This window comes from Haliotis asinina, chromosome 6 (genome assembly GCF_037392515.1).
Source record: "Haliotis asinina isolate JCU_RB_2024 chromosome 6, JCU_Hal_asi_v2, whole genome shotgun sequence".
In the NCBI taxonomy this organism is placed as follows: Eukaryota; Metazoa; Mollusca; class Gastropoda; order Lepetellida; family Haliotidae; genus Haliotis; species Haliotis asinina.
This window is the reverse complement of record NC_090285.1, coordinates 48118083-48131614: the sequence shown is the minus strand read 5'-3', so window position 1 is coordinate 48131614 and position 13532 is coordinate 48118083. Positions and strand designations below refer to the sequence as shown.

Below are 13532 nucleotides of genomic sequence, written 5' to 3'. Positions count from 1 at the left end.
TCTGCATTATGCAGATTTTGTGAGGTTAAGCCAGAAAACAAGGTATCACGACCATAACAATATGCCTGATCGTTTGATGAATCTGCATTTTGCAGATTTTGTGAGGTTAAGCCGGAAAACAACATCTCACAACAATACCACATTTCTGATTATTTGATGAATCTGCATTTTGCAGATTCCGTGAAGTTAAGCCGAAAACAACATATCACAACAATAACTGCATGGTCGACCATTTGATGAATCTGCATTTTGCAGATTTCCTAAAAGACACGTTGAAAACGCATAAAAGTACATGTATTGAGCGCATTGACTCCATTTAAATTGACTCACTCACGGTGACATTATTGAAACAGGCGCCAAGCAGCTTATCGATACATGTATTAATATGGGAGTATCATGAATAAGTTTAGATATATTTATTCCTCAATTATGTTACATGTCAAATCGTCGCGGTCCTCATATCGTCATTCAGTAATTTTGAGACATGAACATTGTATGTCAATAGATGTTTTTGCAGGATCACATTCCCAGGCGTATAGCACCTTTAGGCCATGGCATGGTGACATGCTATAGAAGTATAGAAGTTTCACTGAAAAACGGCTTGTAACGCTAAAAACTGCCATCAAGGTACTCCCGGAGTCTTAACACTATACAATAACAGCTGTATAAATCGGCATCTGTCCAGTCCGGCAAGTTGTCATCACCGGCATATAATCTCTGCCTCGTGCGTGGCCTGTACATTTATGACCAGCTCTACAATATGGCACAATGTCTAAGCTGGATTGTTTCTTCAGTCCCGATACGTGCCGGGTTAGACAGCTTCTACTGTATAATAGGACAAGAACGAATAGTTAATCATCACACCAAGTTCGTTTCAGGGAGAATTCAACAATGATCACTGTATCACTGTATCTATCCCATTAAAACTATGCACACATTTAAAGCCAGCATTGTGTAGTACGCCATTGACGACCTCGCACTTGACCTGCCCCGCGATACAGACAGCCAAAGAGCTCATTGGCTACAAATAAAATATGTCCCATCAGATCGATGTGGGGCAGGCCAAGACCATAGTCGTCAGTGGCGAACGGTCAAAACGCTGTCTTGTTTACGCTGATTAAATGCGCTTAAACCCGTCCTGACAGTAAAGTGGAACTGTCTCCGAAAAAAATGCGGTGTCATGTGCCACTAATTTAACATATTTTGTGCATGTTGATTGAGTATACTTCTAATAAACAAGAACATAGGTGCGTTACCACTACAAATTCTGAACAGGGAGTTTGGCTCGGCATCGAGAAATCCGAAGACCCTCACTCCCTCACTCCAAGTACTGTATGTTTCATTTTGTTAGTAAATCTGTTGCTTGAAATGTGTGCATACTTTTAACTGGATAGATACAGGGATTATTGTTGAATTTGCCCTGAAACGAACTCGGTATGTTGTGCTCGTTACATCCTTTTCCTTTTCTATATTACTAAGACCCCGTAAGTGACAGTACATACATTGATGGCAGTTTTTAGCGTTACTAGTAAGCGACTGTGATTTTACTGTATCTTTCACAATATGTGTTACAATATGTTCCACTTCCATCCTTCTTGGACGTTCCTCATCAAATGGACGTGCCGTGATATACTAGCAACCTGTTTAAAGTGGAGTTAACACTTTTCCTCATTGTACGCTGTCTAAGCACAGGACAACGAGAGAAACATCCATACAGCCTTTTGAGACAGGGGAAAGTGCAGACGTTTCAGAAACCTTCCCCCCCCTCCCCCCCCCCCCCCTCAACTGTGTATACTTGCTATACTTGGATAAGTGCTTTAGTCAGGGGGATTATCCTACTTTTAGTGCACCCAGACGTTTCCATGAAAAGTTTTTCTACATTTATGACCCAAGCTGTATACATGATAAAAAATTCACCAATCATAATATTGTTTGTAGAAACGAATATTGTCCCTGGGAACGTGATCCATAACAGAACTAGCCAACGCTTAACAACGACGAAACAATAAACAGCGAGGATTATTTATTCCTTAACAAATGTAACAGTGTGACAGTATACCCGTAATGTTGGGACACTCAACGGATGACTGATGTGCATTTTTACATCACTCTTTCTAATCCCCCTTCATCACAATGTGCGAAGCCCGTTTCTTGTGTCCCCCTCCATGACATTGTTGGAAAATTGCGTTCCAATGAAAATCGACTTTTCGGAAAATGAATGGCTACATTTATGCATTCAACATTAACGAATAGTTAATTAAGGAAATTCATGAATCGAATGCCATATATTTTCCTGCTACAGTTTAGATTCACAATGTAGTTGGAATTATTTTTAGAATTCCGAAGCAGTTAAATGACATTTCCATTGCGGAGTTTCATACTGTGAACTAATTAAATAAAGTCATTTTGTCACAACAATACTTTTCCCCTTAAATTTTGTGTGTCATTTCACTTAGGACAAGGTTGTCCGTTGTCTGTTCAGAAGTCTATCCAACGCGATCAGTTTTGACGGTTATCTCTCAACTGACAGACACACAGTTTGATAGACCCTGAACTAGGAGGTTCATTTGGTAACACCCGCAGGAATAATGGAACAGTCTTAAGAGTAGAATAGGGTAACACCCACAGGCATAATGGAACAGTCTTGTGAGTGGAGCAGTGTTCTAATTTTAAACATACGGTCTAAAGATTGTAACAGTTTATGTCTTTGGGTAGGAAGCAAAGGGCATTCAAGGAAGTAAGGGAAACATTCTCACTTCCATGGCCACAGTGACATGATGCGTCATTCAAGTTTATTGATTTCTAGATAAATCACAATTAAGTGATCTCCTTATATATGTTAATCTTGTGTGTAACATCTGACTTCCCCATTCCACTTGAATAATATTTAGGTGTATGTGTTTCTTTCACTTAGACAGAAGATTTAAATGATGCCACAGAGTCGTAATTGTTAAAAGCTAAGGGAATAATATTCCACATTTGAAATGGCTGATGGAATGAAAGATGATGTTGAGTACATCAGTCAATCCTCAAGAAAAACTGGCGTTGTTATGTTACGTGGGAGCTTAGATTTTTTATGAAAATTACTAGTTACTGGATTGCAACAATCAAAATATAACTGTCTTGTCTTTTTGGCCATCTTCCAAAGTATACAATCTCACAATTTCTCTTTCTCTGTGTTTGTGTGTCAGTGTGTGTGCGTGCATGCGTGTGTGTATTATTTTGACTATTCCGTCATAATGTGTACAGGTAACAGGTAGTAGCTAATCTCTTCATTGAACCGTAAATGTTCTTGTTTTAAAGCGTCTACAAAATACCTATCCGCGTAATGGAAGGGCGCTGGGCAGAACATCTAAAACATATTGCTCATATACATGTGCTTTCATGACACTATATAGCGTTATGAAATGTTGATACAGTAAGTAGTAATTAGACGTGAATTACATGCCATTATGTTAATCGGCAGACCACAGGTCTCTGAAACCTATATTCGCAGGCATTATGCGAGAAGTATGCATGTGTTATTGCGTTTTTAGGCACGAACATATATTCCGATCATTTGTCTCTTGTTTATATGTGGTTTTACTATCATTTTATTTACTAGCCTTTGCATGTATCTAGGACATGACAGGGACGTTCATCTGTCCATCCTGTAGCGTCACCAGTGAGTCATGAACACATGCTCATGACGTAGTCTCAATTAATTCTACACTCCAGGACTTCTTGTCCCTGTGTCTGTTCCTGCTTATCAATATGGAATGGGATTTGTCGCTTAATTATTCTTCATCTATTTTCCTTTGTCAATATAAGCCTCTTACGGTCTAATATATTTATTTACACCGCTTTTAGCTATTGTCCAGCAATGTCACGGCGGTGGACAGCAGACATTGGCCTCACACATTGCACCTATGTGTGGAATCGAACCCGGGTCTTCAGTGTTACGAGCGAACCCTTTAACCATCAGGCTACCCCACGACCCTTGTTCCAAAAAATGCCATTTGAGCTTGGTGACTGGTTCTATTGTAATTGAAAGTCATCTGTTTTGAAACACTTTCGTAGTTTCCTTGTAAATCCCTAGGAAAATGACAGAATCTGATATTTTTTAAATGTACGACAACCAGAAAAATTTTAAGCTACTGTTATAATTATTATATCAAACCCACATGTATTGTGTAGGGTTTATTCAACCAGTATAAGTTAAATGATACTGAAATTAACCTACAATGAGTTATGTATCATTTTGGCTTTCAGAAAAAAGTCCTAATAAATAAATAAATAAATAAATAAATAAATAAATAAATAAATAAATAAATAAATAAATAAATAAATAAATAAATAAATAAATAAATAAATCGCTTATGTGTAAATGCGTTTACCACACTTTGATTTATACCTCCTTTTGAGGAGATGTATTAGCTGTCGAGAAATACCCGCACCGTTATTCTCAAATGGTATTAAACTATTTTCGGTACCAGGATGATTCAAAGATGCTGAATAAGTGGTAGAATTGGAAGAATATCTTCTCGACGTAAATACATTCTTTAAAATTTCTATTTTTGAATAAAGGAAACAATGAATAAATATTGCACTACATTTTATTTACAGTACGTTTCTATCACAAACACAACGTCTTATGTACACTGCTGTTTAGTAACACATACACCCTATCGTGTAGCTGAAAATATATACATTTAATAACATAATTATTAAATACAAATTTTGAAAACACATGGTTTGTTATGTACACTGAATATTAAAAAAATACGTCTGGTTTTGGGTATGAACTTGTACAGACATGAGTTTTGACGACGGTAATATGTATGTCTGTGCAAGCAAACTGGTATGAAAAGTGCATATACATTTGTTCAATTACAACTTATATCTGCCATTTTGTTACAACAAATATCAGGTCATTTCACATTAACAGAGGAATATTAAAAGAAATAGAACTTGTCATTTCATACAAGATGAAACAAACAATAATTGAATCGCATCGAGTTTAACATAGCTCTATGTTCTTCCAGTCTTACACAAATTCCAACAATTAAAAGGCTATACAAATGAGAGAAATTAAATTCACGTGGCTGCTAAAAAGAGTTCTTGACTGGTGTAGATCGGTCTTCACATTATTGCTTCTAGTGATTAGTTGATTTACTCTTATCTCCTACTTTCACCTTCCTGAATGGTTGATTCATACGTCAAGACTGACATCGTACAATTAAAAAAGAAATGTACGTTACTTACAGAGGCGGTTGATGATACAATAACGTGCAGAAGAAAGTAGGAACAAAATATTTGACAATAAATTGAATGGTGTATTTGTGTTTCTTCGTAGCAAAAGCATTGTTGTTATTAACTAGGTCCTGGAAACGCAGTTACGCTGTATTTCGTGTTTTTGTCAAATTTTAGAAGATTATGTTTCGGAATGTGTATCCAGACACAGATTCATAGATCAAACGAGCCATAATAGCAACCTTGTCTAGACGCGCCAAATCCATCTGTGGGCCCGCCCATCTCCCTGTTGAAACAGACCACATCAGAGCAATATTTGCCAGCTTCAAAGGCTATTCTAAACATCTAGTAGAAAGAAATATTCCCTAAACTCTCCAGCAGCAACGCCCTCCTCAACCTGAACCTTCTCCTTTCAGAATCAACATACCCAAACGTGACCAGATCAATGACCACATCAGCCGTTTCATAAAGAAAACTACCAACATCGATGTAACACTCTGATGAGATCCTGAAAACCACCCTGTGAGCAAATGGACGAACTTCCTCAAGACTCCAAGTAGACCAAGGGGATGCATATACAAACTGCAGTGTGACTGTGGCTTCACATACATAGGTAAAACATCTCGCCCGTTTGACGTAGGACCACAAAACAGCTTTACAAATAGTGGACCAATCGTCATTTCTCTCAGAGCACATCATTAGAAACCCTTCTCAGTCCTTTGACTGGCAACAATCAGCCATATTAACGACTAATCCCGATCAAGCACAAACAATTACAACCGCAGATGAACAGGGACCAAGGTGTGTACCAACCCAGTGCCTGGGAAGTCAATTAGATCATTACTGGCTTCTACCCATATCTGCTAATCACTTGCATAAACTCTTTCCTTGTGTAAACTATATACCCATTGTCTGTAAATCTCATCTCATGTTTCTTATTCAATTTATTCTATGTACACTCAACACTGGCTTTTTGTACAATTTAGTATATGTACTCATTGGTGAATCTTGATTGCATAAATTCAATTGACGAAGGGGCAAGGAATAACCCAGAAACGTTGCAACATTCAATAAACAAGAAGTTGTTATCCATATTATTTGTCTTTTACATAATATGTGGATTTTATATTTGTCTAACATGTGTTCCATTCGTCGGGAAGTGTGAATCGAACCTTTTTGGAAACACGTTTTCCTCCACGAGTCTCCATTTCTTTACATAAAATGCCTTTAGTTGGTTGAAGGAATTTTAATCTTTCAATATAATCTCGCACAAAACAATTATCAAGTACCAGTGCCCCTTCATCTTGAGAGTTGGAGTCGAATGGTCGAGAGCCCTCACTGTCCATTTCGTCAATATCACTATCATCGTTGCTCAAAAACTGACAAGCAGCCAGTACCATTGAGATGGGTTCATCTAAATTCATCCAACCATCATCATCGTCATATTCATCTTCTTCCTCTTCTTCACTATCGAGAAATAGGATGTGCCTACTCCCGGCGCACAAGTCAGTGTTGTTCTCTGTCGCTTCATGTTGCTTATCGTTGTTGTCTTTCGTTTTACCCTCTTGCTCTTGGTTTTCTTCCGCCACACTGGTCCCCACTTCTGGGTGGATTACACTTTCAATCGTCCCCTGAATTGCAACCCCATCTGATGATTGCTGTACCTCAGCCTCATCATCATCATAATGGTCCTTGTGTTTTTTCTTTTGTGTACAAATATCGATGTCTGTGATCTGACTTTCAATATCTGCAGTGCTATAGGGTTTAACCTCAAAGCTTTTGTCTTTCTCTGCTTCATCAACATGGTTCTCTTGTTCATCACCGTCACTTTCTGTACCTACTTCCGCCTCGTCCACTTTTGACGGATCTTCAACTCTAACAAAATCCTCCTGCATTTGTTGATTAGTTCCTATTTCTGTCCTTTCATCTTGCCCTTCCAGTACCTGTTCAGTTTCTGCTTTCACGATTATCGTGTCTTTGATACTATGGAGACGTTCATCAAAATCTCCATTTGTCTTTTGTTGTTCATCACTATTTTCTTTAGTTTGATTATCTTTCACCTGTACCTCAACCATCTCTTCATCCTCAATTTGTTCGGCTTGCTCATTTTCCTCTACATCACACTCGCCTTCCGTTTTAGCTTGTCCCAATTTCACAGCACTCTTCTTCAATTCTGTTCTTTGTTCCTTGAGCTTTTCAGAAGATTTATCTTGTGTAACCTCCCGTACTACCTCTTGTGCTATCTCTCTTAATACATCCTGTGTTGACTCCTGTGGTACTTCTTCTGATACACCCTGTGTTGACTCCTGTGCTACTTCTGATACATCCTGTGTTGACTCCTGTGCCACGTCTTGTGATACATCCTGTGTTGACACTTGTGCTACCTCTTGTGATACATCCTGTGTTGACTCCTGTGCCACGTCTTCTGATACCCCCTGTATTGACTCGTATGCTACCTCTTGTGATACATCCTGTTTTGACTCCTGTGCCACGTCTTGTGAGACATCCTGTGTTGACTTCTGTGTTGATTCCTGTGTTGACTCCTGCGCTACTTCTTCTTCTGATACATCCTGTTTTGACTCCTTTGTTGACTCCTGTGCTACTTCTTCTGATACATCCTGTGTTGACTCCTGTGTTGACTCCTGTGTTGATTCCTGTGTTGACTCCTGTGTTGACTCCTGTGCTACTTCTTCTGATACATCCTGTGTTGACTCCTGTGCTACTTTTGATACATCTTGTGTTGACTCCTGTGCCACGTCTTGTGATACCTCCTGTGTTGACCCCTGTGTTGACTCCTGTGCTATTTCTTCTGATACATCCTGTTTTGACTCCTTTGTTGACTCCTGTGCTACTTCTTCTGATACATCCTGTGTTGACTCCTGTGTTGATTCCTGTGTTGACTCCTGTGCTTCTTCCTCTGACACATCCTGTGTTGACTCCTGTACTACTTTTGATACATCTTGTGTTGACTCCTGTGCCACGTCTTGTGATACCTCCTGTGTTGACTCCTGTGTTGACTCCTGTGCTACTTCTTCTGATACATCCTGTGTTGACTCCTGTACTACTTTTGATACATCTTGTGTTGACTCCTGTGCCAAGTCTTGTGATACCTCCTGTGTTGACCCCTGTGTTGACTCCTGTGCTATTTCTTCTGATACATCCTGTTTTGACTCCTTTGTTGACTCCTGTGCTACTTCTTCTGATACATCCTGTGTTGACTCCTGTGTTGATTCCTGTGTTGACTCCTGTGCTTCTTCCTCTGACACATCCTGTGTTGACTCCTGTGCTACTTCTTCTGATACATCCTGTGTTGACTCCTGTGCTACTTCTTCTGATACATCCTGCGCTGTCTCTTGTGCTATCTCCTGTACTACATTCTGTGCTACTTCCTGTACTACATCCTGTGCTACCTGCTGTACTACACCCAGTGCTGTTTCCTGTACTACCACTAATGGTTCATCTCCTGAATACGTTTCATCACGATTTGCCCCCTCAGGCCGCAGACCGTCCTTGTTTCCTATATCTGGTGTGTACATTACCTTTCCTTGCAAGTTGTGTGGGTATGTGTGGTCATCTCTGGCAACTACTGGGCCACCTCCTTCCATCGTTTGTATCAGTCCTTGACAGTCTACTGGCTCGCTACACCTCCCTGTTGCATCTTCATCGGCATTCTGTTTGTCTACGAAATCTGCTTCTGATTCTCCTTCCACTTGCTTTTGGACTCCCGAGTCTACGTGGTTTTCATCGTTCATTTGGTATGTGTGGAGGATTTCCAGATTTCCGACCGTGTCATCTTCCTCTTCAATCCCTTCCCGTTTAGCTTTGTTTACCGCTTTCATGACTTCATCGGTTTTCACCCTCTCTGACGTTTGTTTTGGCCTGTTAGCATGGTCTTGATTAAGGTGTTCCTTTTCTGATTCTTCCTTCTCGCTGTCATTACTTTCACTGCTTTCATCTTTATCTGGTTCATCAAATTCTACGTCCTCCTCATACTCATAAATGATACCAAGATATGTCTTTTTCGGAGGAACATAATCACCCAAGTATGCCATGATATCAATATCTTCATCTGGGGATGTGTCCTCTCCAGACGAATGATAATCCGAATTGGCATCTGTTGATGGTATTGTCTCTTGCAGTCCCTGCAAAATGTCAATCGATTCCAAAAGAACATCACTACATGTCATGGTATTACTGACGGAACGCCCGCCTGCGTGCTCTACATCCTCGCTCGTGTGTTGTGAGTGTGTTTCACTACTTTGTTTACCATCTGTTTCTGTTGATAGATTTTCCACAAGATCCATTTCACCATTTTTTCCACAGCTGTCATCGTCAATTTGACTATATAAGTCAAGGTAATGATTAAAGGCGTGTGTCTCTATCTTTGGAGACACAAGAAGATCCCTAGTCTGATTCACCTCTTCAGTATGAAGATCCATCTGGCTGCTACCGACAAGACGTTCTACGAGTTTTGTTTTTGGCAGGAGAACATGTTCATGAAACGTTTTGCTTTTATGATTAGAAACAGGACTGTTTACGACAGCAGCATGTCCCACTTTCGATACCGTGCCATGATTGAGGGAATTCGATGTGCTGTCTTTTAAATGATTAATGTGATCTGATTCTTCAGCAAATTGAAATTGATTATTACCCTTCTTTATAACTAGTGTGTATCCAAATTTGTCATATAATAATTTAGGTCTTTTCAGTGTCCCAGTTGCAGGCTTATCATGGGTATACCCAAAACGAGTTTCATCCATACCGGTGCTGTTACCTGAATGGTTTTCTACAGGTTTAGGTTCATCATCTTTTATAGCAGGGGAATTACCAGACCAAGGCCCTCCACCTCCTGCCTTGTTCACTGTGTCAGTGTCTTTTTTGTCACTGCCTGAAGTGAAATATGACAGATCCATGTAATCAGACTGTATAACATTTCTGAATTCTGTCACATTAGTCTGACGCATGTCTTGATTAGAAAAGTCATGTGCTGTTTCCTCTAACTGTGAATTCTCGAGTGAGCTGTTTGGCACATCTGTACTGATGAAGGAGGTTTGTCCGATTTCATCCAGAGACTCCGAACCAGAATGTGCCACGTTTGAGTGTCCATCTTGTAGACCACTCTCCAAACTCACTTCAGAAGAGGACAAGTCGTCGCATCTGATGGTAATCACTTGAAACCTCACCCTGCAGCATCTGAAAGAAAGAATCTCGCTTAATTTCAATTTTTTTAGACCTTCACTTAAATGCATGGTTCATAAAACTATTGGTAATCGTCACTTCCGCATGACTCATTGTTTGTTTCAATCATACATTTCATATCCTGTCACTGATTAACTGAAACAAAATAATTACCTGTGTTTACAGAGGACGTAGATGATTATCATCATCAACACAATTCCACAAAGGATACTCAGGATTATTATCGCAATATATTCACCTGAAAACGGAAAAACACAAAGAAGCATATGATATTTTTTAAGCAGCAATCCACAGCTTAACTTAACGAAAATATGTTTTTTTATATAACAACAAATCCATGCATCGAGAAAACGAACTCTTCTCAAGAGAAACAATATATATTTTTTATATTGTCCTCATTATCAAACTGTGTTCCGGAGACTCGGCTGTCTTTAGAGTATCACTCATTAGTGAAATAGAAACCAGTGGCTTGAATACATTGATTGGTTTTCTTGCATCTTGCACAAATCAGTGTGTTTAGCAGAAGGGATAAAGGTAGATTTAACGCCTGCTCAATCCAAACTCTTGTCCCTTAATTACATTAGCACACCATGGAATAAATTAAATACTTTTCCCATCAGTGTAAGATCCAGTTCACACCACCGCTGTTTCTATTACATTTTGCAAACGATTATGGAAAGATAGATGATCGAGAGTTTACCATTTTGAAACATAACCATTAAATCACAGTATAGTAATACAAATAATCTGTGAATCGGTTTTAGGGAAAGCACATTATTTACCAGGAAGTGGTGAAGATTCTGTTGTGTCTGGTCTAGTCTTTTGGACGAGCATCTCTAAGAACACGCCATCGGTATTGCGTTTTCTAGACGCTTGTTTTGTGGCGGCTGAGGATGGTTCCTCTTGAGGCAATGATAACGCTGGCGTTGAGGTGACGGTTGATGTCAGTACTGGAACAACCAATGGATTAACTCCTCTTGAAGTATTGGTTCCCGTCTGCGTAATCAAACGATGACCTGGTTGTATACGTACTTGCATCATCAGGGTTGATTGGCTTGACTTTATTCTTGTGTCACTTTTAGGGTTTTTAGACCCTTCATTCCTGCCAGGTGAAGATGACAATGATTTTCCAAACGGAAACTTTGGTTTCCATGTCGTACCTGTATATTTGTGTTTAGGTAGAGTCCTTATTGTAGATGAGTGTTTCATCGAAGATGCCTTCATCTTATGTTTTCTGTGAATGTAATATGAAAGAGATGAAGTTGATACTGGGTAGGTTGACACTGTGGGATCTGGATAGACTGATATTGATGATGGTGTGTTCGTAAGGAACGATGCAGGATCCAGTGTGTTATCATTTGATGAAATCACAGCTGTACTTGACGAGCCAGATGCAGCGGACATGGGTATGTTGGCTGAGCCTGCAAATGTAATGTTGAAGTTTGATTAGAAGTTTGATTGTGTCTTTGTTTCTTTGTTCAACGCCGCGCCCAGCAATATTCCAGCTATATGGCGGCGGTCTGTAAATAATCGCGTCTGGATCCGACAATCCAGTGATCAACATCATCGATCTGGGATAGGATGACATGTGTCAACCATGTCAACGTGCCTGACTAGAAGAACCCGTAAGTCGCCTCTTACGACAAGCTTGGGTTACAATTTTAACCCGGATCTTCACAGGTAACGAAAATGCATCGTTATGCATATTTAAGTATGATACAGTTGTCCCCTTAATTACAACAACATTTACTGATATAATTACAAATTAACGTCACTTCGATTTGCTTTCTCTTGTTTAGCGTGAAGCAGGAACGAGAACCAACCATGATCAAATATTAGGGCGAGTTAGTCTCGTGTAAATTCCAATTGTCCAGTTGGGTTACATTAATGACAGAAAACGAATACGTGGATACGGTTCAAAAGTCAGACATATGTTCTGCTATAGGTGGTAATCCTTCTTACTTCCTCTTTCCAACTTGGGTATATTCGCACAGGCAACTGATATGCAGCTGGTTATCAAATAATGCTCCACAGTTTCCTTGTAGTGAAATGTAGTCAGTATAGTTCATTCACATGTATCGCAAACAAATATATGCGTAAAGATATTTACTTTCCCTCTCAAATATCTACACTAATATGTATACAAAATATTTACTGTCCCTTTGAAACACATATATCTACAGAGAGGTCTACTTTCTCAATCAAACAAATGTATGTGTAAAGATATGTACTTTTTTTCCTGCTCTGGACAGTCCACCATGGAGTGACCACTTTTGAAACGACATCAAGTCCTGTCACTGGACAACAGTTGTGCCATCAAGTGGAGGTACATCACAAATTGCGAAAAGAACGAACGATGGACCAAAGTTACATAACATTACAGCACCACGCGACCACCTCAAGGTCACATCCGGCATGATATTGTACCATTTCGACTAAACGACACAACCATTGGCCAGGACCAAAACCAGTTCGTTATATCCAGTACTTAGTTACAAGAGTAGTAGTCATCACTTTGGCTGCTTGTTTGTTGTTCAACGCCACACTCATCAATATTCCAGCTATATGGCGGCCCACTGTAAATAATCGAGTCTGGACCCGACAGCCCAGTGATCAACAGCATGAGCACCAATCTACGCGGTCAAGTCGTACCCGGAACTTCACGGGCTTGTCGTTCACTCTATGCCAATAGTAAACATACTCATATGATTTATAATAGAATTGTCGGTGCAAATTCGACCTACACATCACTTCGACTTACCTTGAACCGCAACTTGACACAGGAGAGTGAACCCAAAACAAAACACCATCGACACTGACCCCGTCATATTCCAGTCTCATGGAGTTCGTTCTGTAGATCCCACCCAATGACTGATTCTGTGTTCCATGTTCCAGCGACCAACAGCAGGGGTAATTTTCACTATTGCAAGCAAACTTTCCTTGTCTGTTCATACATATCTACAACCACTGCGTTCGTGCTTATCGTTCAGGATGCAGCAGCTCGATAACTCTCTTTATGTAGATACACTCCCAACACACAATCACAATCCTGATATACAGAAGGGTTTTTCCTTGTTAGGCCGTCAGCACAACATTCAGAT

At 39.8% G+C, this 13532-nt stretch overlaps 1 protein-coding gene across 1 annotated transcript; it reads right to left on the bottom strand.

Moving 5' to 3' along the window:
• Positions 1–6365: 6365 nt before the first annotated feature.
• On the bottom strand, positions 6366–13259 carry LOC137287928 (fap1 adhesin-like). Its single transcript, XM_067820301.1, has 4 exons — positions 13193–13259; positions 11214–11852; positions 10585–10669; positions 6366–10425 (listed from the first exon to the last, which is right to left on the bottom strand). Exons 1-4 carry the CDS (start codon positions 13257–13259, stop codon positions 6366–6368), a joined length of 4851 nt encoding a protein of 1616 aa, XP_067676402.1.
• Positions 13260–13532: the final 273 nt, after the last annotated feature.